General features: G+C 39.1%; 1 protein-coding gene across 2 annotated transcripts in view; it reads right to left on the bottom strand.

Moving 5' to 3' along the window:
- Nucleotides 1–25064, bottom strand: part of LOC133517750 (uncharacterized) — a 133193-nt gene that overhangs the window by 76182 nt on the left and 31947 nt on the right. The window contains exon 1 of one of the 2 annotated variants that reach the window (XM_061851144.1): nucleotides 19016–19254. The exons of the other annotated variant lie outside the window; for it this stretch is intronic. Coding sequence (XP_061707128.1) covers nucleotides 19016–19108 — 93 coding nt within the window. The 5' untranslated portion in view covers nucleotides 19109–19254. Of the gene's footprint in view, nucleotides 1–19015; nucleotides 19255–25064 lie in introns of those variants that run through there. 2 annotated transcript variants of the gene reach the window in all.

Genomic DNA, 25064 nt, shown 5'->3' with positions numbered 1-25064 from the left:
GTCGGCAACGCGCATGTAACTCCTAGTGCAGGCGTACATAGGCTATGGTGACTGCTTACCATCAGACGGGCCGTGTTTGCCACCGACGTAGTAAAAAAAAGGAAATGATTAATATTTTTTTAAACTAGTCATTATTAAATATTCAGATGCATTGAGATTATGGAAAACTTCTAACATATTCTTCGGTATATACCTAAACATTATGAAATATTGTAGGTATTGTACTCACACTAGCGACCCGGGAATCGCACGGGTTAAACAAATGATACCCCTAAACCTTCCTCAATTCACTCTATTGATAAGTGTAAACCGCATGAAAATCAGTTCAGTAGTTTTTAAACTCAAACTTTTATCGAGGTAGATTTCACTGAAATATTATCAGTACCCCTAGTGTAAATAAATTCGATTTTGAAACGTGACGTACGCGTTTGCGTTTAGTCTCATTTTGTATGGGTTTTTGAACAGCGCGCCAAGCGGGACGTTTTGGAAAGTCAAAAATCTCATACAAAATGACACTTAACGCAAACGCGTACGTCACGTTTCGCTGTCGAAAATATTTACACTAGGGGTACAGTTTACATATATTTTAACAAAAAAATATACAGTTAAAATATTTGAGAATATAAATCCAAAATTTTCCGATAATACAATTGACTGCAACTTCGTGCGTAATTTCCTAATGCTAATAATGCTACTAATAAAATAATATAACGCTAGACGAAGCTTAAAGCATTAAAAAAGAGAGTTGAATGGCTCCAAATAATAATGTACCAACATTAATAAAATTTGCTGAATTTTCTTCACCGTTATGAAAATCCAGCAGATTATATAGATTTAATTTGTTTATGGCTGCCTTTTATTACTAAGCTGGACCTTTCAATGGAACCTACGTGCCCAGGGAATAAATTTACGTAGTCGAATAATTCTCCAAATTGTTTTCAAGGTTAATCAAGTAACATGTATGACACGTCCTCCGAACTATACGACCCACATTAACGTGTTTTTCCTTTTTTTAAAAGGTCCTGTTTAATGTACGAAAATACAATAAGAAGGGACACGTTTTTATTGAGGCAAAGAACGCCGATTCAGCTTATATCGTGTCACCGAGGGCTTACCCTCGATATATCTTATAAGCCATAGGCAAACGTAAAGCGCCGGCAGCGGCATAATCTTTTGAAAACCAAAAGAATTTGAATAGCTTTAATTGAGTTAAAAATGGTCCGTGCCTCTATCTCGTAAGAGGATTTCTTGATTTATTAAGCGGAGTAATTTGCAGAATAGCAGTTGGCAGCTGTCTCTCGAAAAAGAATTTCTATACAAGCTAGAGCTGACATTGTAGCGAGTTTCGGCAAACGAAAGTCCGCTGCAGTGCTCCTATTTCCTATCCCTTATCAAGGAGAGCCTTAAAAAAACCAGTATATGCTAGATCCCCGACTGCATACAGGAGTTTCGGGTCAAGAAGTCACAGTTACACTGGTACTACTCAGGTCTAATGGTTTGTACACAATAGGAAGAGCAAACCTAGCAATCTGCACGCTAACAGCAGTTCACAAAGTACCGCCTATACTGTGTCCTACTCGGGAACTAATAGATAAAATATAGCTACAACTGTATAAACTTATTCGTACGTTATCGAGAAAAATCGATGATTGCAATATCACGCTTGGCTTGCTCGGTGCATAATATAGGCTGCTAGTTGAATGAATTTTAGTACGTAGGCGCCCAAATGACAGTCACGTTATCATCATCCTCGCGTTTGTCCCGGCTTTTCTTCACGGGTCATGTGAAAAAAGAAACAAGATTTATATAATCCAATACAGACTTTAACAATTTATCTCTGTAACGAGAATTTAATCACGGCCTAGCTTAAAATTTTTGGGTAAGCAATTACAGATAGTTGAATGGCAGTGAACCGATTGTAATACCTAGACATAACGTAACTTTTCGAGGTAAAGTTAGGTACCTACCTAGGAAATATGTTGCCTACATGCGCATGAGTGACAAGGCGAAAGGCGAGGCGAACAATGGACAAAAGTAGGTTCATACATACAGACAGTCCGCTTGCTATTACTTTCGCGTAGAACGGGGGTTGCTATGTATAAAGTAAACCTTTATGAATGAAAGCATTACAATCAGATTACAATGGTAAAAAATAAGAAGATTTAGTAGATTGTTAACCAATGGATGAAAGGTACCCATTTCTGTCTGAGAGCACCAATAGTTCGAGACGAAAATGGTGCCGTTCACCCGATTTAAACACTATTTTTCATATCAAATGCGCTAAACCAAACAAGATATGGCAAATTTTCAAAATCAGTAATTAAAGTAATAGACCTATGCCACCTGCGGCCATGTTCTTGTCCATGTTCTTTGCTAGTAAGCAATGAGAGACTTCGCATGTCTGAAGATAAATAATCGCCAACGAAAAATATTTAGATTGCAATATTTATGATAATACAAATATTTTATCAAACTGGAGTAATTTTAAAATGATTTGCTCCTTAAAGTATGAAAATCAGCGGGATTGCCTCTTACTTTTAATAAAAAAAATTCAACGACATTACTCATACTGCCAACATAATGAAACTATTTTAGAGAATTGATATAATAAATAACAATTTTATGAGTAATTTTTTTTATCTAATATTTTATTTACATGAATATCGACAAATAATTTTAAAAACCCATTTAATGTCATAAAAACCTTTATGTGTGGCTGTATTTAAGATGCCTCTGTCTCTGCCTTTGCTCAGTTATGGAAGTTTAAAGTGAAAAAAAAAAAAAATGTTTTTGGTGTTTTCCTCTTGGTACCGAATCAATGTGAATACAATTCTACGAAAGAAATCAAAAATAATTTATTTAAACACTTTATTTACTACATCATTTTTGATAAAAAAGATAAAACGCGGGATCAGTAAAATTAGAACAATTACCAATCGTTCCAGGCGGGGAAATAGAGAATACTTTTTCATTTGTTTCCACCTCGTTGCTCATGGGACGCGGATACAGAGCAGTACACCACTTTTCTACACAAGAGCAGAAACGTATCACTTTCTGTGCATTTTATAGATCAACTATGACCCACTTTCAGAGCATGAGATACCTATGAAAACAACATTTTCGCACATCTGGTATGTAATTCAACACTATTTTTAGCTTTTTGGAACCGCGGCGATCGGACGCATTGTTTTCACACAACTGTTTTGTTAAAAGGGGAGGTTGGTAAGACGAAGACTTATTAAGCGCATAAATAATGTGCGTGAAATACAAGTAGGACTATAACAAAAATCCTCAGTGACACACAACCCACTGCAGGTACTCCAATCTTTCTAAGGTCAGGTTGGGTCAGAGAAACATAGTTTATTTTGCTCGGGGCAAGAGAAAAATCCTTCTACTTACGTAAATATTTTTAAGTTAAATTTATTTACGCATAAATTTTATATTTAGTATCTTCTAATTTCGTTTTAAATATCTTTGAGTATCTTTAACTATGTATTGCCCCAACAAGTGTTTCTCTTGTCCCACCTAACTGTATATATGTACTTGTAATTATTAAACATTCTACGTGGGTTGGTACCTCAGAGTAAGTTCCTACTCATGACAAAATTTAAAACACTATTCGCAGAACGACAGACGATAACTATGTATTTGCAAATAAGAATGGTACAGTGATGAAAGTAATAACTTGCGCTATAACGTCAGCAATTTCCAGGAGAGACTCAAGTTTTCAATACTACAGAAATATAAATTATGCAGCAATATTGGAGCGGCGGCGCGTTCGCGGCGAATGAAACTGCTAACGTAATGTTGTAAATTGTGAAAATTCTCCCACTTTGGCCAATTCAGAATATCAGATAGGTATTCCTTTTTATATGTTATCTCACGACATTGTGTGTAAAGTATCATTTCATATTTATCAGTGCACGCTGAGCGAGGAAAACAAATGAAGTGATTTTATTGGTTCTTAACAAACGCATCTCTCGCTACGCATTCTAGCTCATCTCTGGTGGAAACGCAGGGTGCGTGGTCTGCTACCCAAAAATGTTACTAACCTTTACGTACTTCGCCTTACGGAAATGACATGAATACTAATATTATAAACGTATAATTAGCAGCAGAGAAAAGTGACCCCCCTACATACAAGTTTGTATGCAAAGGTGCTCAGCGGATAGAATTTCTGACTGTACCTACGTTATTATTTCGGGCACTTCTTATTTTAGTTCTATAAATATATAAAATCGGAAGTAGCTGTTATTTCCTCGTCATAGTTTCCTCAATAGAGTTATTTAAGTCACGCAATAATAAGTACTATCGATTCGAACGGAGAAGCGGAGAACCCAGAAATAAAAACTAGTTAAATTATTATAGTACCTGTTTATTGCGACCAGCCTAATTAACCTGACGGTAATGACAGGGCTGTTCTTTTCTCGCTTACCGAGCATTTGTCTCAGGAACGCCGGTAAAAGTTTGAACTCTCATTACACACAGTCCTTATGGAGCTCTAGATCAGACTCACCTACGGCAAGTGTTGAATAAGCGAAGTATTTGAGGCTGCAGGTCAGCTGGGTTACTGACGAGAGTAATTTAGTACGAGCACAATTGACACCTAGGATCAACTTAACAGAGAATAATAATAAAGTAAAAATAACCCTGGTAAAGAAAACGATTTTGATAAAATTCAGTGCAACGTGCGTGGTATATGTTTTACTTTTAGGTTTTTATTTGTTTTGACTTATGGTTATGGCAATAAAAAGCAAGACCTACATGCTTCAGCGAATCATGGGTTGCCTCATCTAATTGATTACGATTATTCTTAGCCATAATATTACTTTTTGCTCTTTTTGGCCTTTGTTTGTTGTAGGTACGGTCGGTTCCCCAACTTAAGTAGCCATACTAAGTTGTATAGAAAAGTGGATACTTATGTTAGGGAACCGACTGTACCTACCCTTCTATAGTCAGCTCGGTTCTTTCGAACAATTCGATCAATGATATTTATAAATAATGTGCTCATTTACATTCCCAAAACCAATTTAGCTTTGCATATGTACGCAACTTAACTTGAAACTAACAACTTAGGTGTACAAGTGTATTATTATGTATCTTCGTTTGTTTTCGGTAAACGAAAATCCAGAAGCCTGAGGTCCCGGGCTCAATACTCAACTTATAACAATCAACGACGAGCTCAACGAGGGGGGGAGGGGTGTTCGGGTCGGCAACGCACATGTAACTCTATGGAGTTGCAGGCGTACATAGGCTACGGAGACTGCTTACCATCAAGCGGGCCGTATGCTTGTTTGCCACCGACGTAGTATAAAAAAAATTTTTTTTCAGAAGTTATGTGATGTTGTTATGTTTTGTTATGTTATGTTGGCTTTTCGGTGAAAGAAAATATCACGAGGAAACCGGACAAATTTCAAAAAGGCCCTTTTTCTCGCTGGGTTGGGTTGGGAAGTGAGATGATAGTCGCTTTCATAAAAACTAGTGTCTATGTCAATTCTTGGGATTAGTCGCCAAGTGGATTCCTGGCTCCCGAGCCGAGATAAGCTGAGGCAAAAAGCCCGCAACGCTAGGAAGATGAGATTGTAAACGAAAATCCAGTATCACAATAAAAGTTGTTTTATTTCGGGATTTAATGCTGTCAGTAGGTCGAGAACTCGAGACCGGCAATTTGTGAGTTCGCCGGTTCAGCTTCAAATACAGTACGAAACGAAATCGCACGGGACCGCCGTTTCATCGCAGACAGCCGCGCTTGTTTTATTGAATCCCAATACCCGGGCCAATTCTGTTGTAACAATGATATTGTTTTGACCTTATTTTGACACTAGTACATTCTTGATCAGGAAACCAATTCAAACTTACATTGTGACATCAATACGATATTTAAATGATGTAATTTTGTTCTTATTCGCGCCCGCGCGTCTCGCGTGATACATGAACGGACAAGTACGAGCGAAATGCACGTGCGGATATCATTTTGATGTCAAGATGTCGTTCTGATTGGCCTGCAGGCATCTCAAGCCCTTTTCGTGCTCGCACATAAGTTAATAATAGTTCAAGTGCGAGCGAGACACTTTACGAGACGACGCTTTGTGAGGACCAATTAGCGTTAACAATTCACGCTGATTAGCGCAGCGACGCGCGCTGACTCAAGTTCTTATCAGAATAAAAGAGAAACCATATCAAATACTTAAAACAAAATCGGCCTCCGGTTGAGTGTACGGACTCAGTAGCGAGCGACCAACGGGGCGTGCAGCAGGGCGTGCAGCGTTGCGTCGAGCGTCCAAGGGATTTGAGCAGCGTGCACACGTACATACATGTTTGCTTTTGTTTAACGGGCCTTGTATATATATATATATAGATATATATATATATATATATATATATATATACAAGGCCCCGTAGGGTCGTGTTTTTCTCTAACTCTCACTGAGTGTAAGCGTGAGCGCGATGGATAATATTACTCTTAATTAAAGATTAAATTGTCTGTGTTAGACTCTAGCTCCACCCAAGTGTTTTAGTTTCGTGCTTCCTTCTCTAGTTCAAATATTATCTTCCGACTCGCGTCATATACATATATACTAAGGGTATACCTATAGTATTCATAGGTAATATAATTATGCACACTGTAAAGTAACTGCCTTTTTAGGGTTCCGTACCAAAAAGGTACAAAAGGAACTCTTCTGGTGCGACTCCGTCCGTCCGTCCGTCTGTCAGTCTATCTAAATATCTCGAGAACCACTTAAGCTATCGATTTGAAATTGGGAGAGTTATAAACTACGCTATACTAGATTTATTGAAAGTATTATTTTTTATTTTCTTTTAACTGTGGAAAATGCCCAATATAAAGAGGAGGTAAAATATCAAAGTCTAGTAGTGACTAGGTGAAATGGGGTATCATTTTAAAGAACTCAAATTGTACATTCCAAAACATTTTTTTTCATAGTGAAAAAAAAAATGAAAAATGTGAAAAAATACCTCCCCGCCCCTTATCTCCAAAGTTTACCGAGGAAAAATGATGATTTTTACATAATATTAACATGGGTCTCTATTGTTTCCCGTAAAGTTTTAAGTCATAATGTATGGTTTGTCCGCATTTTCGTTAGTTTAATTTGCTTTTTCTCAGAAACGCGTAACTTTTCAGGATTGCCATAAAAGAAACCTGACCTAACCTAACCTATCTAAAGGATAACCTTACGAAAATCTTGAGAAGTTAACGGTTTCAGAATTATGACTAATGATAATCTGTCAATCATTATTACATTATGACTTTCAATAATTATGTCAGACAAAGGGATACGTATTAACATTACTATAAAATTGTCAGGAAAAATATAATCAAACTTCTATCTTGATAACTTTTTATTAATTAACAAAAAAAGATTTCGAATTCAATTTGCAATTTAGCCAACTTTACGTGTGTTTATTACAATTTCTATGAGATTACAGTAGACACCATATTTCAAATAAAAGAACAATTTTTGGAATGGAGAACCAACACACGTGCATTACATCGCGCAAATTAATTAGACAATTTGCCGATAGATGGCGCTTTACACAAATATACTAAGTATAGGTACTTCTGATCAAAATCATTCGCCTTTATAGTTACACGAGATAATTCAAAGTTTATACGGAAACCTCGGTGCGGGAGTAAAACGAACCCGTACTTGACCGGTTTTTCAATTAGGCATAACCCAGCAGGCGTGCACTCATCTGCTGTCTACAAACATTACATATGCAACTGTAATATTAAGTTTACGCATTAAACTTAAATTAGAACTGGTTCCAGGCGCCAGATGCGTCGCATCCGATACCTACTAACAGAACGACGCATTTCGTAATATTCCGGTACTGTTTCCGTATTTGTCATACTTAAGTATTAGATTATCTTTCAGAACAGAGCAATCAATTACCAACAAACATTAAATTACGACCAATTTATTACTTTTATGGTTTTCTCAGACCGGATCTATTCAGTATATTGGATTTCCTGATTAGCTAGAAATATGTAGTAATATATTTGAATGCGACGTATTTTGCTATTAATGGGCCAAGGGCTTTGCCCGTTACCAAAGGTGAGTATCGTCTATATTACTTGAAATGATCATAATTTACATAAACTGCCATAGGAATTGGAATCTTCTTGTCTAAAACAGTAAGGTTGTAATTATGCCATCAAGTATATTAAAAAACTCCATTCTAGATAATTTTAACTATACGGATACCTGGCAGGCTGGCACGTGACAGAACGACACTGAAGCAGAGTTGGGCATTATTTAAATAGTTTTTCATCTCAATAATTATTCGAATAAATATTCATTCGTCATGGGATTATTTGCGAATAGTTCGTGAATAAATAATTTTTCGAATATGAAATGAATTACATAAATATGTAATTCATTTCAAATTCGTATAACTAATCTGATGGCTAATTTGAATATATGTACCTAAGCAAATCCAACGTATTTTAGGGCCAAGGAATTTATTACATTTATGTCGCCGGTAACGCAATATACATATTAAAAATTAAAGAGCGATACAAATTTCTTATCATTTGTGTACTAGAAATATTCAGACTGAGACCTATGTTCATTATTGGTGTATTCCCATTTGTCCCCACCTCATGTGTCCGCCGCCAAACATGAGGTAGGGACAAAGGGGATGTTTTTGCAGAGCCTATTTTCATCTTTTTCCGACGGGGACAAATACATACACCCATTATTGGCGTATTCCCATTTCTCTCTCTCTGCCCTACGTGATCGCCGCCATACATGAGGCGGGAACAAATGGAAATTATTTATATGTAATGCTTGTTCCCATTTGTTCCCAGCGGGGATAAATAGGTATACATCCATCCCTTCTTAGTTTTATTTCCAATCTCTAATTCATTGACATTTAAATACATATAATTTAATTTCTGTTACACTTAATTTTTTTATATTAATGGGTTTTTATTCTTACTTATAGACATATAGGTGGGATAAGGGAAGGAAGAAGAAGAAGAAGAAGAAGAAGACTATAATTCTTAATTATTAATTTTGACATTACCAGTGGTTTAATGTTCGATAAAAAATGTATTTGCATGCATTGTATGTTTTTTATCTGCAAATAAATATTGATTGATTGATTGATTGATTGATTGATTTATTGATTGATTGATTTATTGATTGATTGATTGATTGATGTGTTGTCATTTGTCCCCACACCAATAAGGTGGGGAGAAATAGAAAACATCTATATACAGAGCCTTTTCCCGTATGTTCTCGGCGGGGACTAATGGGAATACACCCATTACTGGTGTGGTTACACATTTATCCTCGCTCCACATGACCGCCATCATACGTGAGTAGTATTTCCACACCTCATTATTATTTGTTTGTAATTCTTTACATATTAGGATAGACCTAGGTGACTGACGTGAAACCGACCAGATGAACCATGAGAAAACATTCTTTTTAATTATTGGGATAGAAAACAGCTAAATTGTTATTTTGTAAGCTAACTATTCGACCAATATTATTCGCAAAATTCGTGGGCTATTTTTATTCGCGAATAATTTATCCACGTATTGAATTGAAGACGAATATCAACACAAACGACCCAAAAAAATATTCGTCATTCGCGAACGATTTGGTTATTTTCATTTGTTATTCGTCATTCGAATAAATACTGCCCATCTCTGCACTGAAGCGTTAACTACGAGTACCAACAAACGTTTGCATCACATTTAATTTATGATGTACAAAAGGGAAGGTAACATTACCTGCATAAAGCTGTCCCTTTCACTTTATTCAAAACTTGTAACTCGCCAGATAAGTCAGTCTACTAATGGAATGCGTAGTTTATCTATTTATGATAAATAAAACGACGGTCGAGCTCCATTATGAGAGCGAAACAAAGTTTTCGAATAATTCCGAAAGGTACCTACTGTTTACCAAATGAGAATTTGGATATCTGTCAGTTGCCGCTGTATAGGTAGACTAGATACCTACTACGTAGGTAGTTAGATAGATATTTACTTGAGCTATCGAGAATACTGCACTGCGGACTGGTTATGAATTCCTAGCTTTATAATAAGCTCTACAATTTTATTTTAGCTTCTAGTAAGGGTGGATGAAATGGAGGTATCAATAACAATATTTACATAGGTAAAAAGGTATTGAATAAATATTTATATTTTAGATTTTTCATAGGCCAAAATAAATAAATAGGGGTTTTAGTTTGGATAAGGTAACTGAAGAAATGAATTAATATCAACACAAACGTACCCACCTTAAGACTATTTTAAGCAAAATGACTTAAGTACAGAAGGTAGTATGGTCTGTGGTTTCACTCGAATCACTGAGATTGTTATTTCAAAATCAAATCATTGTTTAACATTACAGCAGCCATCAGCGTTCGTTAAATCCGGCAAAATTATCCTTCGCACCCCAGTTAACCCGTAGCTCACGTTTGCTATTTACGAACGATGTAGTCGTAATCAGATTTAGTCTAAATTGTTTAAATTTGCATCGGTTATATAGTTCGTGTCATCCACGATGACGCGCACATTACGAGTTAGGGTCTCCCCAAACCAGTCGACGCGGAGTCGGCTTTCGCCGAGTGTTTTACACCACACTATTCGCATTTAGCCGATCGACCGTCTCCGCGGTCGGACACCTGCGTTTAGCAGTCTCATCCGCCTTGCGGCCGTAGAGACGCCCGATCGCCTGCGACTTGCTATCGCAACAGTTGTAAAGCGACGGTCGGCTCTCCCGTGTTCCGTCCTGCCGTCGAGACGTCAGACAGCACACGTACAGCCGTTGAGTCCGACGAACAGATGTAGGACAGCGGGTGATCGGAAATCGTAAATCTCATTTTTGGAGACTGGTTGTTAGTAACAACCTGAGTTTGAAATTGAACAGACCTGTAAGATTATTTTCCTTGGTAATTGTTACATATTATATAATAACCTGTGATGATGGATATTTTACGTAGACGGGCATGGAAAAAAAGGCTTACCAGCATTTTTACCGTCATCGGCTCTGTTCGGCCGTCGTCAGCTATGTTCGGCCGTCGAAGACGCTGAACGGCTTCCGCCAGCTCTGACCGGTCCATATCGTAGGTACTCGGCCGTGATCGGAGCCGTTCAACTCTTTCCGGCACCGTACGGCAGTATAAGGAGATTTATGAATGCGAACGTGTGCGGTAGGCTGCAAACAGCGTCGTACGAATGCGAACAGCTTTACGGCAAAACGCCGTTTTCCCGTCGAAAGACGTCGTTTCGCGTGGGCCGAGCCGATTTACGACTTATTCGCTCTTATTGCGTTGACATAAAGCTTTTTCCGTACGCGATTTGCCGAAACGGCGTCGACTAGTTTGGGGAGACCCTTAAGGCACGCGTCTTCGTGAATGACAAGTTCTATAGCTGTAAAAGCCTTTACGCGATCGACGCGTATACACACAGAATGTTTTTGTTATATCTGACCATACATAGGTCACTAGATAAGTTTTGCAATAGACAAATATGAAACAAAGGAGTGGCCTATCACATATACTTTTTAAACTATTTTACCATAGACAATGATTGGCCGGAAAAGATTTACTTTCTTTTTAAATTTATTTATTAAAAAATCTTAACTTTGTATGGAATGAAAATGTTGAATAAAATATACGTAAATCGTCCTTAGCCCACGCCGACATTTTCAAAATTAAAATCTATTTATAAATAAGTAAATTTAAAAATAAAGTAAATGTTTTCGGGCCAAACATTGTCTATGGAAATATAGTTTTGTCATGATCTCATTTTCATATTTGTCTACTCGTATTGCAAAACTTATCTAGTGACCTACGTACTCTAAGGGGTTAATATAGTGTTTATAGGTCATAACTTTTACTATGGAGCGAAACCCCACAATCGCGAAATAAATCTGCTGTTCCATAGAAAATGTATGAGACAGCAGATTTTTTTGTCGTATTTGGGGTTGGCCCCATTGTAAAAGTTGTGTACTTTGAGACCGTTATTCATACGCATCTGGTTCTTCGACGTTTTTCGGTACTTTATAGAGTTTAGAGTCTCAAATATGAAATTATTAGTAGCTTTGGATATTATGGTCCAGCCAGGATAATAAGTTGAAAGTACCTATGTTGGGAGGGTCGCGCTTTGTGCGGTCTATAATAACTTATAAAAGTCGGGGCCACGAACATTCCAGGTCAAACTCAGTCAGAGTAACATTTCTAAATAGAAATCCACTACTCAAACAAAACCTCAAATACGTCTGGCTGCCCTTTCGTCAGACATTTATCCCTATTGGAATAAGCAATGGGCAAGCGCTCTTGGCCGGAGTTTAAAGTTAGGTATAAAGGCTAAGGGAGTTAGGTATAAAATAACGTTTGCGAAGTGTTATTGGTTTACCTAAATAAGTATGTACATGTAGTATCTTCTAACAATAGATCGCGAGTAAGCGGGTACACCTTCACAAACTACATATTACCATGACAATACGTTACAAGGAAACTACGTGAAACGGATATTACTCGTACTAATGCAGACGTGACACAAGACCATTATCTGTAGTCGAGGAATCGTAATGATACAAGTAATGGTCAGTTAACGGCTTTGGTTAAGAAACTGGGTATTCACCCCGGCACTTGACTGGATTGTCAAACGCTGGACGCACCAAAAAATGTACATGATACTGCATTGTTTAATGTCTTAAATGAAATCTTGTTCGACATACCGTCTGTCGAAAATCTTCGACGATTATTATTATTATTATTTGTGGGCTTTTGAGTGCCACGTCGACCAGGCGGTGATCTATTGTGACAGCCCTTTAAAGTTCATTACTAATGCCCGTTGAATCCAGGAAATTCCAGATTTTTTGAGCTGTAATGTTCTATACCTCATAGGGTTGGAATCGTCGTCGACGATTGTTTATAGGCCTAATTTTACTGGAAAAAGAGTTATTAATTATTCCTATTATAGGTGACTTAAAGTTATGGTTATTGGTTATAATTAAATTTTCAACACACTTGCTCAAAACGACGTTTTTATTCCACCGATTTATGGCTCATAATCATATTAAACACGCGTGCTTTTTCAGTATATTATAACAAACGTGCTTTTTTATTATACTATCCGACTGAGTTAAGAAGGTAAGGTAACTGATTGCTAATAATATGCATGGAAAAGGAACCTTCTTAATTTGGACGAGTAATATTTTTTTTTTAACCAACTATTAGGTTTTGAATATTAGTTCAAAGAGTTTTTATCACACCAAATATAATTTATAGATTTAATTATCTCGTAAGTTACATAATGAATAACCATAACATTTTATCGAATTGATCTCCATCCGTCGTCGAATAGAAATACGAAAATATTAGCTTTTTACATTTTGTAAATTGGCTGTTCTTCGATTTCGTTCGCGCCTTTGCCTTGCGAGCGCATTGGAATCGTGCGTAAAAAAAATAACGCGCAAGCCATTTTCCGTTTTTGTCATAAAATTAGAATAGTTTTTTTTTCAACTTATGTAAATTTTAACTTTAGGCAAAATACATATATCATTAAAATTAATAATAAAAACTGACAAACTGAAAATGACTAAATTAAATCTAAAAGTCACATACACAATTTTTATACACACACAAAGTAAATTATTCAAAACTAAAGAAAACAAATCTTAAAAAAAAAATAAAAAAAAAACTTAAAAATAAAATTAATTATACGCTTAGCCTAAAATAACCCCCCCCTGCATCGCACCTAGCCCAAAGGTCCCCATAATGCCTGCAGCATTCCCCCGCTGAACTGCTATGGAGACCTGTTGGACCAAGTATGACCCAGAACGAGGATCACCATCCCTGTCCCGCAAACGCCGCGCCGGCCTAATTCCCTAAATAATTGGCGGGCTTCGATACCCCACGGCTCCGCGGTCTCTACAGCCACCGGCACAAAGTCTTACGCCGATGCCAGTGTGGAGTATTTAGCGTGTTTCTGCTTAGCAGCAGCCTCTGCCGCTGCACCAGCACGACGCACGGTCTGCCCCAAATGGGATGCAGCGAAGGTGCTCACGCAAGTCGCATCCCACAAAAGGCAACGCCCTCTCCGCCACGGCACCTACGTCAGGCCGTCCGGCCTCTTCCCATCCGTGCGGCTCAGACCCGGTGGCTCCAAAACACAGGGCACGTTCGCACAAACCATGGCCCTCCGCCAATCTCATTGATAGAGTGGTGCCTCGGAAAACGACCAGCGCATCGCCGACAACTCAGGCCATGATGTCCGTTCTCCGCCACCCATGCCCCGCAGCTACAGCGGTGAGGCTCACATACTTTTGCCCCCAATCTGAGTACCACAGCTATCCTCAGCGAGTCATTATCTAGCATGGTACCCAGCTGAGGTGAGGGCAAAGCATGGAGCCACGCCCCTGATTCTGGCTCCGCGATGGCTTTGAGATGCGCTAAATCCGCTCCTAAGGCACCAGACACCACAGAACTGTACACGTGCTTACTCCAAACGTCGTCCCATTCCCGTTGTACGGCAGGGTTGTGAGGCCGCAGATTGCCCGGGACTGTTACCGACCATCTTGTCAGCGCCTCGGTTACGAATGGTACCGGGGAATAGTCACCGTTCAAATAATAAATGCGAGTGACTAGACCCTCAGTTCCATATGAAGACGCCAGAAACGCCACTAGTCCCATATCCTCCACGCGACGAATCCCCAAGCCACCATACCGAACAGTTAAAACTAGCTCCAAGGTTAACTTCAACTGCCTATCCAACTCCCTTGCTTCGTTGACAAACAGCCATGACGGAGACGTCCTTAAAACGTATGTCATCCGCGGCGTGGCAAAACAATTACGCAACAAAGTTAAGGCAACATGTGACGACAGGTTCCCTAAGTGACCTCGTACTGCCTCAAGGGCCTCTCTCTTAGTTTGCAGAGCTGCACAGACACCATCCGGAAATATTGGCGCCCCCAACAAAGATAAAGAAGCTTTATCTACCTTCTTAATACCAGGTAGCAACTCTTCTGGAATAGTTTTTCATGTTTTTAGTTTATATGACGAAAATGTCATTTTCAAGCATTGAAAATGAAGAACACATAAAATTGACGCTGCCAGTAATACTAATAGAGGCAAGAGCCGAGAACGATAGCCTTTTACCATCAAAATCGGGTGAAAAATAATTAATGAAACTTTTATTCAATGGAAAATCAGCAAAACCGCCCAGTCGTTCTCGGAAAACGTGTTCGACGCTTACTTCAATGAACTGGCGAATAAGTGCCTACAAGCCCAGCACGCTTTGGTGCAATTATTCGATGTTAAAACTGTAAGCCACCATTTTGAAAATTGTACTTTTACTGTTTTGACAAAACTAGTACGAGGCGGATATGGCGATATAAGTGAAGCTAAGCTATATAAACGGAGGTTCGCAAAGTGTTGCAAAACCTGGACGTGAACAAAACAAGTGGTCGTGACGGTATTTTAGCCATAGTGCTTAAAACCTGTGCACCTGAGCTATGTCCCATACTGACACGACTCTTCCGCCTCTCAATGGCTACCGGTCAGGTTCGGAAATCTTGGAAGCTTGCTAATGTGCAACCAGTATCGAAAAAAGGTAGCCGGGCTGACTCTGCCAACTATAGACCGTACAGAGTATGGAACGTGTACTGAATAATCGACTCCTGGCATACCTAGAAGCGAACGACCTGCTCAGTGACCGGCAGTACGGGTTCCGCCGAGGCCGGTCTACCGGAGATCTTTTAGCGTATGCCTCGCACATCTGGAGGGAGGCCATCGAGAAGAATGGAGAGGCTTTAGCTGTCTCTCTAGATATATCGAAGGCTTTCGATAGGGTCTGGCACCAGGGCCTTATTAGCAAGCTACCATCCTTCGGTCTACCCCCTAGTCTTTGTGTCTGGGTATCAGACTTTCTGAGGGATCGATCGATTCGGGTTGTCATTAATGGCTGCTCATCCGATCAATTGGCAATCAATGCCGGAGTCCCCCAAGGGTCTGTGCTTTCAGCGACCGTTTTCCTGCTCCACATAAACGACCTGCTGAAACCAGGTATGTTCGGATATGCAGATGACACTAAGGTTGTTGAAAGCTACATACCCAATTCACGAGCTAGTGGAGCCCAAATACAGATACTCAGAGAGCCTATGGTCGAACACATAATCGTGTCACTGAAGGCAGTCTCCGATTAAGGTGAAGCCAATTTGGTTTCGTTCAATGCTAGTAAGACCCAGGCGTATCTTATCTCCGCTAAACGGAGTCCATCCCATCTGACTCCTACTTTCCGAGATGTATCCCTTCCGATAACCGACCATCTTGAGCTTCTCGGAATCTCGCTGACTTCGAAACTCAACTTCGGCCCGCACATAGAGTCGAAAGCACAGTTAGCAGCAAAAAAGCTGGGCATCCTCAACAAGGTGAGGCAGTATTTTACACCTAGGCAGCTGCTCCACCTTTACCAAGCACAAGTCCGATCGTGTGTGGATTACTCTTCACATCTATGGGATGGTTCAGCCAAATACCAGCTTAAGGCGCTCGAGTCAGTCGAGAGGAGAACCAAGAGAATCATTAATGACGATGATCTGACGAATGCTCGACTTCAAAGTCTGGAGCATCGTCGCAAGGTTGCCAGCCTAACGATCTTTTATAGGATACATTTCGGAGAGTGTGCCGAGGAATTGCACAACCTTATTCCTCCGTCCCCATTTCACCATCGGACTACCAGACAATTGGCACTTCGCCATCGCTTCATGGTAAGTATTCCACAAATACGCACGAAGCGTTACGCTTCAACATTCCTTATGCAAACTGCCAAGGAGTGGAATGCTCTGCCCGAGTCTGTTTCCGCATGAGTACAATCTAAATCTCTTCAAGGCTAGAGTAAATAGGTATCTCATAGGTAAGCGTGCTCCACCGTAGACCGCATCATCACTTACTATCAGGTGTGATCGTGGCCAAACGCCTGCCTATCCTCGATAAAAAAAAATTACAAGTTTTGTTCTTTCCTCGCAAGTGTGTTGAAAAACGTCGTATGAAACGCGTGTGCATTGGTCATTACGCACATCGGCTTATTCGCACAATATCGCCTCGTGTGTAATGACCAACTTAGCACACTTGTATCATAATGTACTATTAAAATACCGCTACTTTTGTCACAAGTGTTCATGTGGCTGCCAAATACCGACTATTAAATTTTCGAAATAACAATATCTGTCGTCACTGCTGAAGTCGTCGTCGTCGTAACATTTGACAGTTGGGTCGTGTTACCACAAATGTACCTACCTTACCTACCAATGGCGGACACGCGATAAGCATACTCTCCTGTCACTTTCTTGAATGTATTGAACTTGATAAAAAAAAAGTATTGAATTTGATGCAATGAGTAAATCAGAGCGTCTCGTTCATACTTTAATGTTAATTAAGTTGTTAGTGTGCACTTAATAAATTCCTATTCATAATCGATTTTAGTAAACAATGTTAAAAAATATCTAAAGTATTGCATTTAAAACCAAAGTGACCCAGATAAATGTGTGAATGTGCGGGCTTCTTAGAATCCTTCTTTACTAAACTGACTTAACATTCATGATATACTTTGAGTAAGAATGCAATTTACTTACATTACTGGGAATAGAATAGCTGACCTCGAGATGGTTTGCTATGCTTGGGTATTATTAATAGAATTGAGTTATGTAAATCTTTTTAGATTATTTATTAGTGCTCGTGTTAGACCACGGAGCGATACAACAGCTATATTTTCAATTAGAAAATTACATACAGTATGATTGGAAATAGAAATTGGTCTGCATGGTGATGAGTACAATCTGAATCTCTTCAACGCTAGAGTAAATAGGCATCTCATAGGTAAGCGTGCTTCATAGTAGACCGAATCATCACTTACCATCAGGTGAGATCGTGGTCAAACGCCTGCCTATCTTCCATAAAAAAAACTTGCTCAACCTTCCGACTCCAATGAGTGTATCTTTTAATTTTACAAATATATAATGATACCTAGTTATATGACATATGAAATCATTCGCTTAGATCAACGGACCATTTTTACCACGTTTTCATACATGCACGATGCTCATGATAAAACAGAAGGCTTTTTAGGGTTCCGTAGCCAAATGGCAAAAAACGGAACCCTTATGGATTCGTCATGTCCGTCTGTCTGTCCGTTTATGTCACAGCCACTTTTTTCCGAAACTATAAGAACTATACTGTTGAAACTTGATAAGTAGATGTATTCTGTGAACCGCATTAAGATTTTCACACAAAAATAAAAAATAAAAAATAAATACTTAGAACTGAAACTCGATTTTTTTTTCATCAAACCTATACGTGTGGTATTTATGGATAGGTCTTCAAAAATGATATTGAGGTTTCTAATATAATTTTTTTCTAAACTGAATGCGAGAGACACTTCCAAAGTGGTAAAATGTGTCCCCCCTGTAACTTCTAAAATAAGAGAATGATATACCTAACTAAAAAAAATATATGATGAGCAAACTTCCACCGAAAATTGGTTTGAACGAGATCTAGTAAGTAGTTTTTTTAATACGTCATAAATGGTACGGAACCCTTCATGGGCTAGTCCGACTCGCACTTGGCCACTTTTTTAACCTCACGTTCCTGAGGGTATTGAGTATTAAATTCAAATTATAAACCCAATCACTCAAAATAAGACGCAGTCCGTTCAACAGCAAAGTTTTTGAAAAATTGAGGCGTTTGTAAAAATAAAAAAATAAAATTCCAAAACATGATATCCGCGATCCCGGGCACGCACAACCGTCTCGCTCGCGCTTGCACTCAGTGAGAGTGAGAGAAGAACCTGAACTCACGGGGCCTTAAATAATTACTTCCCGTAATTAATCCTCATTTTCGTCCGAGAAGGTAAGAACACAATAAGAAGAACAGAAAGTATACAATAGTATAAAGAATACTTTTTCATTTCTAAGAAGAAAAATATTTAAGGAAACGAAAATATTTAAGAGATTTTAATATTTGTTTTTGGTCAACATACCCGTTTTCTGTTTCTATATTCTCGAACGATTCTTAACTCGTCATCACTGTCACTGCTCCCACTGGAGTCGTATTTTCCCTCACTAAGACTCATAATGTCACAAAAAATAGTAAATTCCTTTTTAACGAGATAAAGTACTTATGAAACACACACAAAAACACCTTAAGATACAGACACAGTTAACTCTGTAATCGGAAAATAAAAAAAACCAATACAATTTCACGAAAAAGTTAAACTACGTAGCTCTCGCGCCAAACTCGGTACTACATAGTTTACATTAAGCGATTACGAACTTAAAAATACAATCACAGGCATTTCAAACTATTAGTTAAATATATTAATTAGTGATGTCCCATTAAAAATAAATGATAGTTAATTGACACTTCAACGTAAATTCTTCGATGGTTAATTTGGATAATATAAGAATTCCCTAAAGTGGAATATCGTAAACTTTCTCTGACTTTTCTTATACTCGTATGTACCTGTCTTTGGAGTAAAGGAATCAGGCCATGACCATCTGTGCAATTTCCACTAAAATGCAATTTTGTAGCAGCTGTGGGTAAGAGTTCTTAGCATGCACACGTTCATACCATTTGCAAGATCATTTTACCTTCTGTCATATGACACGGTACTACTTTCGGGATCGGTAAATGGAAGTTACGCAGGTGGAATGAAACTTACTATACAATACGATTTCTCGTTCCAATATTGCATACATATCCTACTTACATACACTATGTACGTAAAGTCTAGCTAGTCCCTGTATGTTTTATATGATCTTGTTAATACTATTGGGTCAAGGGTGATGGCTGAACAAAACAAATCGAATGTCAATCAGGTGGTCGATATGGCTACGCGAGTGCACACTCCGGCCAAATGAAATCAGACAGCGAGCATGATTGCGATTATAAGTCTGACGTAAAAGAATTTATACGAGTGTTGTTTGTAAGAGTATATTTGTAACTATAATTATAAACTGATATAGATGCCATATAGTTACTAAAGAAATGTTAGCAAGCCCTCCGGTGACCGGGTGGTCTAGTGCTCAGGACGTTAGCCGTGTAAGCTGGTGACGCCTGTTTGATCCCGGCCTCGGCCCCCGGAGGTCTTGGTCACTTTTTTTAGTAAATGTCATTTAATTCTGATTATATTTTATATAGTGTGACTAAGTACTTAAAAATGAAACAAAAATAAAAATAATATTTTTTTTTCCCTAGTTGCATGATATCTACTTTAGGAGACGATTGTTAAGTTTCTTTTAATAAGTACGTGATTCAGTATACGAGTAAGTAGTATATCTATTAAAAATTAGAGTTACTTGCCGAATGTTAGACTTAGTCATGAAAATCTCTACTTTTTAGGTTTTAGTCTCTACGTACCTAACTGTTATTCAAGCACTATTTGCTGTCTATCTAACGCTCAATTTTCCCAGCAAAGGTGACAGCTACGGTCTTGTAGTTATTACCTGTAAATAGGTATTTATTGTATTACTGCTCATTTTGTTTGAATGTCCGTGCAACACTGAAGCCGTCATCACGAGTATTGCGCATACAACATAATAAGAGCCATAACAACTTTACTATTGGAAAACTGCATTCAATTGTTTACCGTGGTGTATGGTGCAACAAATTCTAAATTCAAAATGGTACCCGTGTAATGTGAGTGGACTACAGACATAATCTACCTCAATTATTCAAACAAATTACAGGACATTTATGAGACAGCCAAATTGGTGTGTTGTGCTTGGTAATTTTGTAAATAAATATATTTAACATCTGGATGTACAGTACTGAATGAATGACGCTAGGTTCTGAATAAAACATTTCATTATGAGTTATTACTTCAGTCGTAATCGCAACTCACGCCTGTGATTTGCGCTGCTGAAACGCTGCCTGTTATTTTATCACCGTAACAATATGCCGTAATAATGTTCATTTTCAAAAGTACGTTTCTTTGTTGCTCGTTTAATCCGATGATAGTTTACTTGACGCGCAGAAGTCGGTCGTAAACGGAAGCTAATGCGTTTTATCTGCGCATAAAGATAACAACATCATACATACTTTTTATACACGGGACTCGTTACGAGCATGCCGTAATATTTACTGGCTACAATAACATTAGTACCTATACCAATAAATAGTTAACAAGACGATATTAAATTAGGTAGGTATTTACAGCCTAATGCAATTCACGAAAATTGATTTCCAGACATCCAATCTGCCATCTCGTCTACTGGAGGCCCTAGTGGGAGGCGACGAGATACGTATAAAGGCTGCTGTTTTTCTAGAATCAGTACCAATATGTTTGTAATGAGTCGGTACGTTCCTGTAGGTGCGGCGCTAAGACTGCGCGCGAATGCCATCAGCGTGCCCATGAGATCGCAGTCAAGGGAAACGAAACTTTGGCTTTTTTATTTAATGCATGTTAGTTATAAGATGTAATGTTGTGAAACGATGTGTCCCGCCGAGTTTCTTGCCGGTCCTATAATTGGATACCCTCCTACAATTTAGAGGGGATTTAAATCGTTTAATTGACTACGTCATAAATGTCTGCTAATCTGTTTTACATTTTTAACCACAGAGATTAAACGTACCTATGGGAAATGGCAGACGGATTTACACTGCTTCCATAGGATAGAGAACGCAGTCTAATCTGAGATGGGAATTATGTGTAGCGTTTGCTCTCTCACATCTCTTTCACATATTCTGAAAGTAGTTAACGACATTGTTCTAGTTGTAGTGAAAATGTCATTCATTATTTACATCCGAGAACTTAATCTCCATATCTGTGCGTCCCACTCGCACTCTAAATGAGTACGAGTGGGATTTAAAATTCATTTAAGTGTACACGAATCAACACGATTACAAAATAATACGAATACGTCATATTTTTTTTAGATAATTTAAACACCTAAATGCCCTTGAAAACACCAAAAACGGTTTCAAAACGGGCAATTTACAAGAAAACGAGTGTACCTCGTCCAAACATTTATCGTATCCAACTGCTTCGTCGCTATTTGGCAAATTAATGAAGTTGGTAAACATAGGCGGCAGAACAAATGACGGCCTGGGGAACACTGCTTACTTTTGCGGATTGATGCTATTTGTAATTGACTAATTAATTCGTGAGCGCAAAATAGTCCCTAACCTAGACAAGTCCTGAATGACATTAGAGCAAAAAATATTTACCTATTCATCGGCAAAAGTCAAGTCTCGTTTCTTGGAAGGAATAAAGGATGACTTACGCTAGACCGGGCCGGGGTCGAGCTGGAGCACGTAATTTTCTATGACGGCTGATCGGTGATCGCGCGGTGCTTTCCATAGATAACGAAGCGCCGGAAGCTCCGGCCCGGCCCCGGCCCGGTCTAGCGTGAGTCATCCTTAAATACGAGTATGCTGGGTAACGATATACAATCGAAAATAAATGAAAAGTAGACATGTTTTTGTGATATTTTTCTTTTGCGCTATCTTTATTCTTTTAAGGTTTTGGATAGAGTCTGCATATGCATATATAGTTAAGTTTCCGTGTGATTTTTTCATGGCATATGCCCTTGATTAAAACGTGTAAAATTCAATATAAATACTACAATTTTGCATTAGCCTTAAGAGGGACGTGATCGTCCACACAAAAAGAGAAAACGTTTTTCCACGTCTGAATATTTTCCATTCTTCTAAGATTTTTTTTTTTTACAAAACTCGAAACCTAGGTATAAAGACCTAGAATATGTATTAACTATGCTGAAGCGATCGACATCAACACCAAAATGATTTGTTAAGATTTAGTTAGTAGAAAACGTTTTCTCCCGAAATGTGATTTCATAGAAAACTTGGCGTTATTTAGTTAGATTCGAAAAGCTATGCTTCCCTTTTAACCTAGTGCATAGTTAAGATATTAAACTAAGCTAGCTTTACGGTTTAGCTTACGTATTTTTTAGTTACTCGCACGACATGTTTCGGAGAGCCTATAGGTAGGTCTCCATTTTCAAGCACAAAACAGTACAGTACTTCGTTCGATTTGAAGCTGGCCCCGAGCGGCAAATCTTTTGTGTATTGTTAACTGAAACCGCGCGTGCCACTACCTGCAAAAAGAGGGTCGTATAATTCTAATTGGCATCTGAGCTATGGCTAGTCCAACGCTCAAAAAACCAGTGTATGTGCGATTGTGCGCTCTCCAATAACGCGCCTTTGTTCCGCATATCGAGGACACAGATTGGTTTGGTAGCGATCGACTCTCCGGCACTCAGTAACCGTAGAGGGACCACACAAGAAATCGCAAATTATTTTTCCATTTGTTCATTTTGCATCTTATTTCAATTACCATAGGAGTTGTAATTCAATAACCGGTTAAAGTGACCAGACCCTTTTTTTCCAGGTAGTGGCACGCGCGGTTTTAGTTAACAATAGACAAAAGATTAGCCCCTCGGGGCCAGCTACAAATCTAACGACTCTACCTAGCATCCATTTGCACGTTACAGTTGCACGTGCTGTTGTGCAAGGTATTGCACAATAGCCGGTGGTCACCCTCACCCCAACCGGTGAACTCATCGCGCACCCAGCGCGCTCCGCGACGAGCGGTAGTACGCGGCGTGCGGCTATCGTGAACACTACTCATGCACTGTTAGTGCTTGAAACTGGAGACCTTGGCGTCATCGTCATGCCACGTGAGTGACATGAACCGTAAAATTAACTTAATATTAGTATGACTCACGACAGTTTAAATTCGAAGTAATTAAACCGTTTCATTAATTACCATCAGAGTTAAATATCGCAATCACCGATGTTATAGCATATTGACGTTGTAAATATCTACCTTATTAGGGTCTCCCCAAACTAGTCGACGCCGTTTCGGCAAATCGCGTACGGAAAAAGCTTTATGTCAACGCAATAAGAGCGAATAAGTCGTAAATCGGCTCGGCCCACGCGAAACGACGTCTTTCGACGGGAAAACGGCGTTTTGCCGTAAAGCTGTTCGCATTCGTACGACGCTGTTTGCAGCCTACCGCACACGTTCGCATTCATAAATCTCCTTATACCGCCGTACGGTGCCGGAAAGAGTTGAACGGCTCCGATCACGGCCGAGTACCTACGATATGGACCGGTCAGAGCTGGCGGAAGCCGTTCAGCGTCTTCGACGGCCGAACATAGCTGACGACGGCCGAACAGAGCCGATGACGGTAAAAATGCTGGTAAGCCTTTTTTTCCATGCCCGTCTACGTAAAATATCCATCATCACAGGTTATTATATAATATGTAACAATTACCAAGGAAAATAATCTTACAGGTCTGTTCAATTTCAAACTCAGGTTGTTACTAACAACCAGTCTCCAAAAATGAGATTTACGATTGCCGATCACCCGCTGTCCTACATCTGTTCGTCGGACTCAACGGCTGTACGTGTGCTGTCTGACGTCTCGACGGCAGGACGGAGCACGGGAGAGCCGACCGTCGCTTTACAACTGTTGCGATAGCAAGTCGCAGGCGATCGGGCGTCTCTACGGCCGCAAGGAGGATGAGACTGCTAAACGCAGGTGTCCGACCGCGGAGACGGTCGATCGGCTAAATGCGAATAGTGTGGTGTAAAACACTCGGCGAAAGCCGACTCCGCGTCGACTGGTTTGGGGAGACCCTTAAGAGGAAAAAGGACGGCCGTTTCTCCATACAAACGTAGTCCCCATTTTCCTCTCTGGATTTTGACATTATGGAAATGTTTTACATAATTGGAAGTATATTAACCATAGCTTGCCCCTACGTTTGACTTTTTTTGATTATGGTGAAAACTGTGAGCGAAAAACTGATTTCATACAAGTTTTTAAAAGGTCCCAACTCATATAATAATTAAAAAAAATCAAACGTAAGGGCATATCTGTGGTTGATATCCGTTCCGTTGAAAGAGGAAAATGCTGACTACGTTTGTATGAAAAAGCGAATCAGCGCGGGTCCTCCACTTTCGTCTTAATCCACGTCGTCTACGGTCGCAATCATTATACTCGTACTATGCATATAATATATGCAGGATCAAGGTAATATTTGAGCATGTAAATACGCCATTG

This window comes from Cydia pomonella, chromosome 5 (assembly GCF_033807575.1).
Source record: "Cydia pomonella isolate Wapato2018A chromosome 5, ilCydPomo1, whole genome shotgun sequence".
Classification (NCBI taxonomy): Eukaryota; Metazoa; Arthropoda; class Insecta; order Lepidoptera; family Tortricidae; genus Cydia; species Cydia pomonella.
The sequence above is the reverse complement of the archived record's forward strand: the minus strand, read 5'-3'. Positions and strand labels throughout refer to the sequence as shown.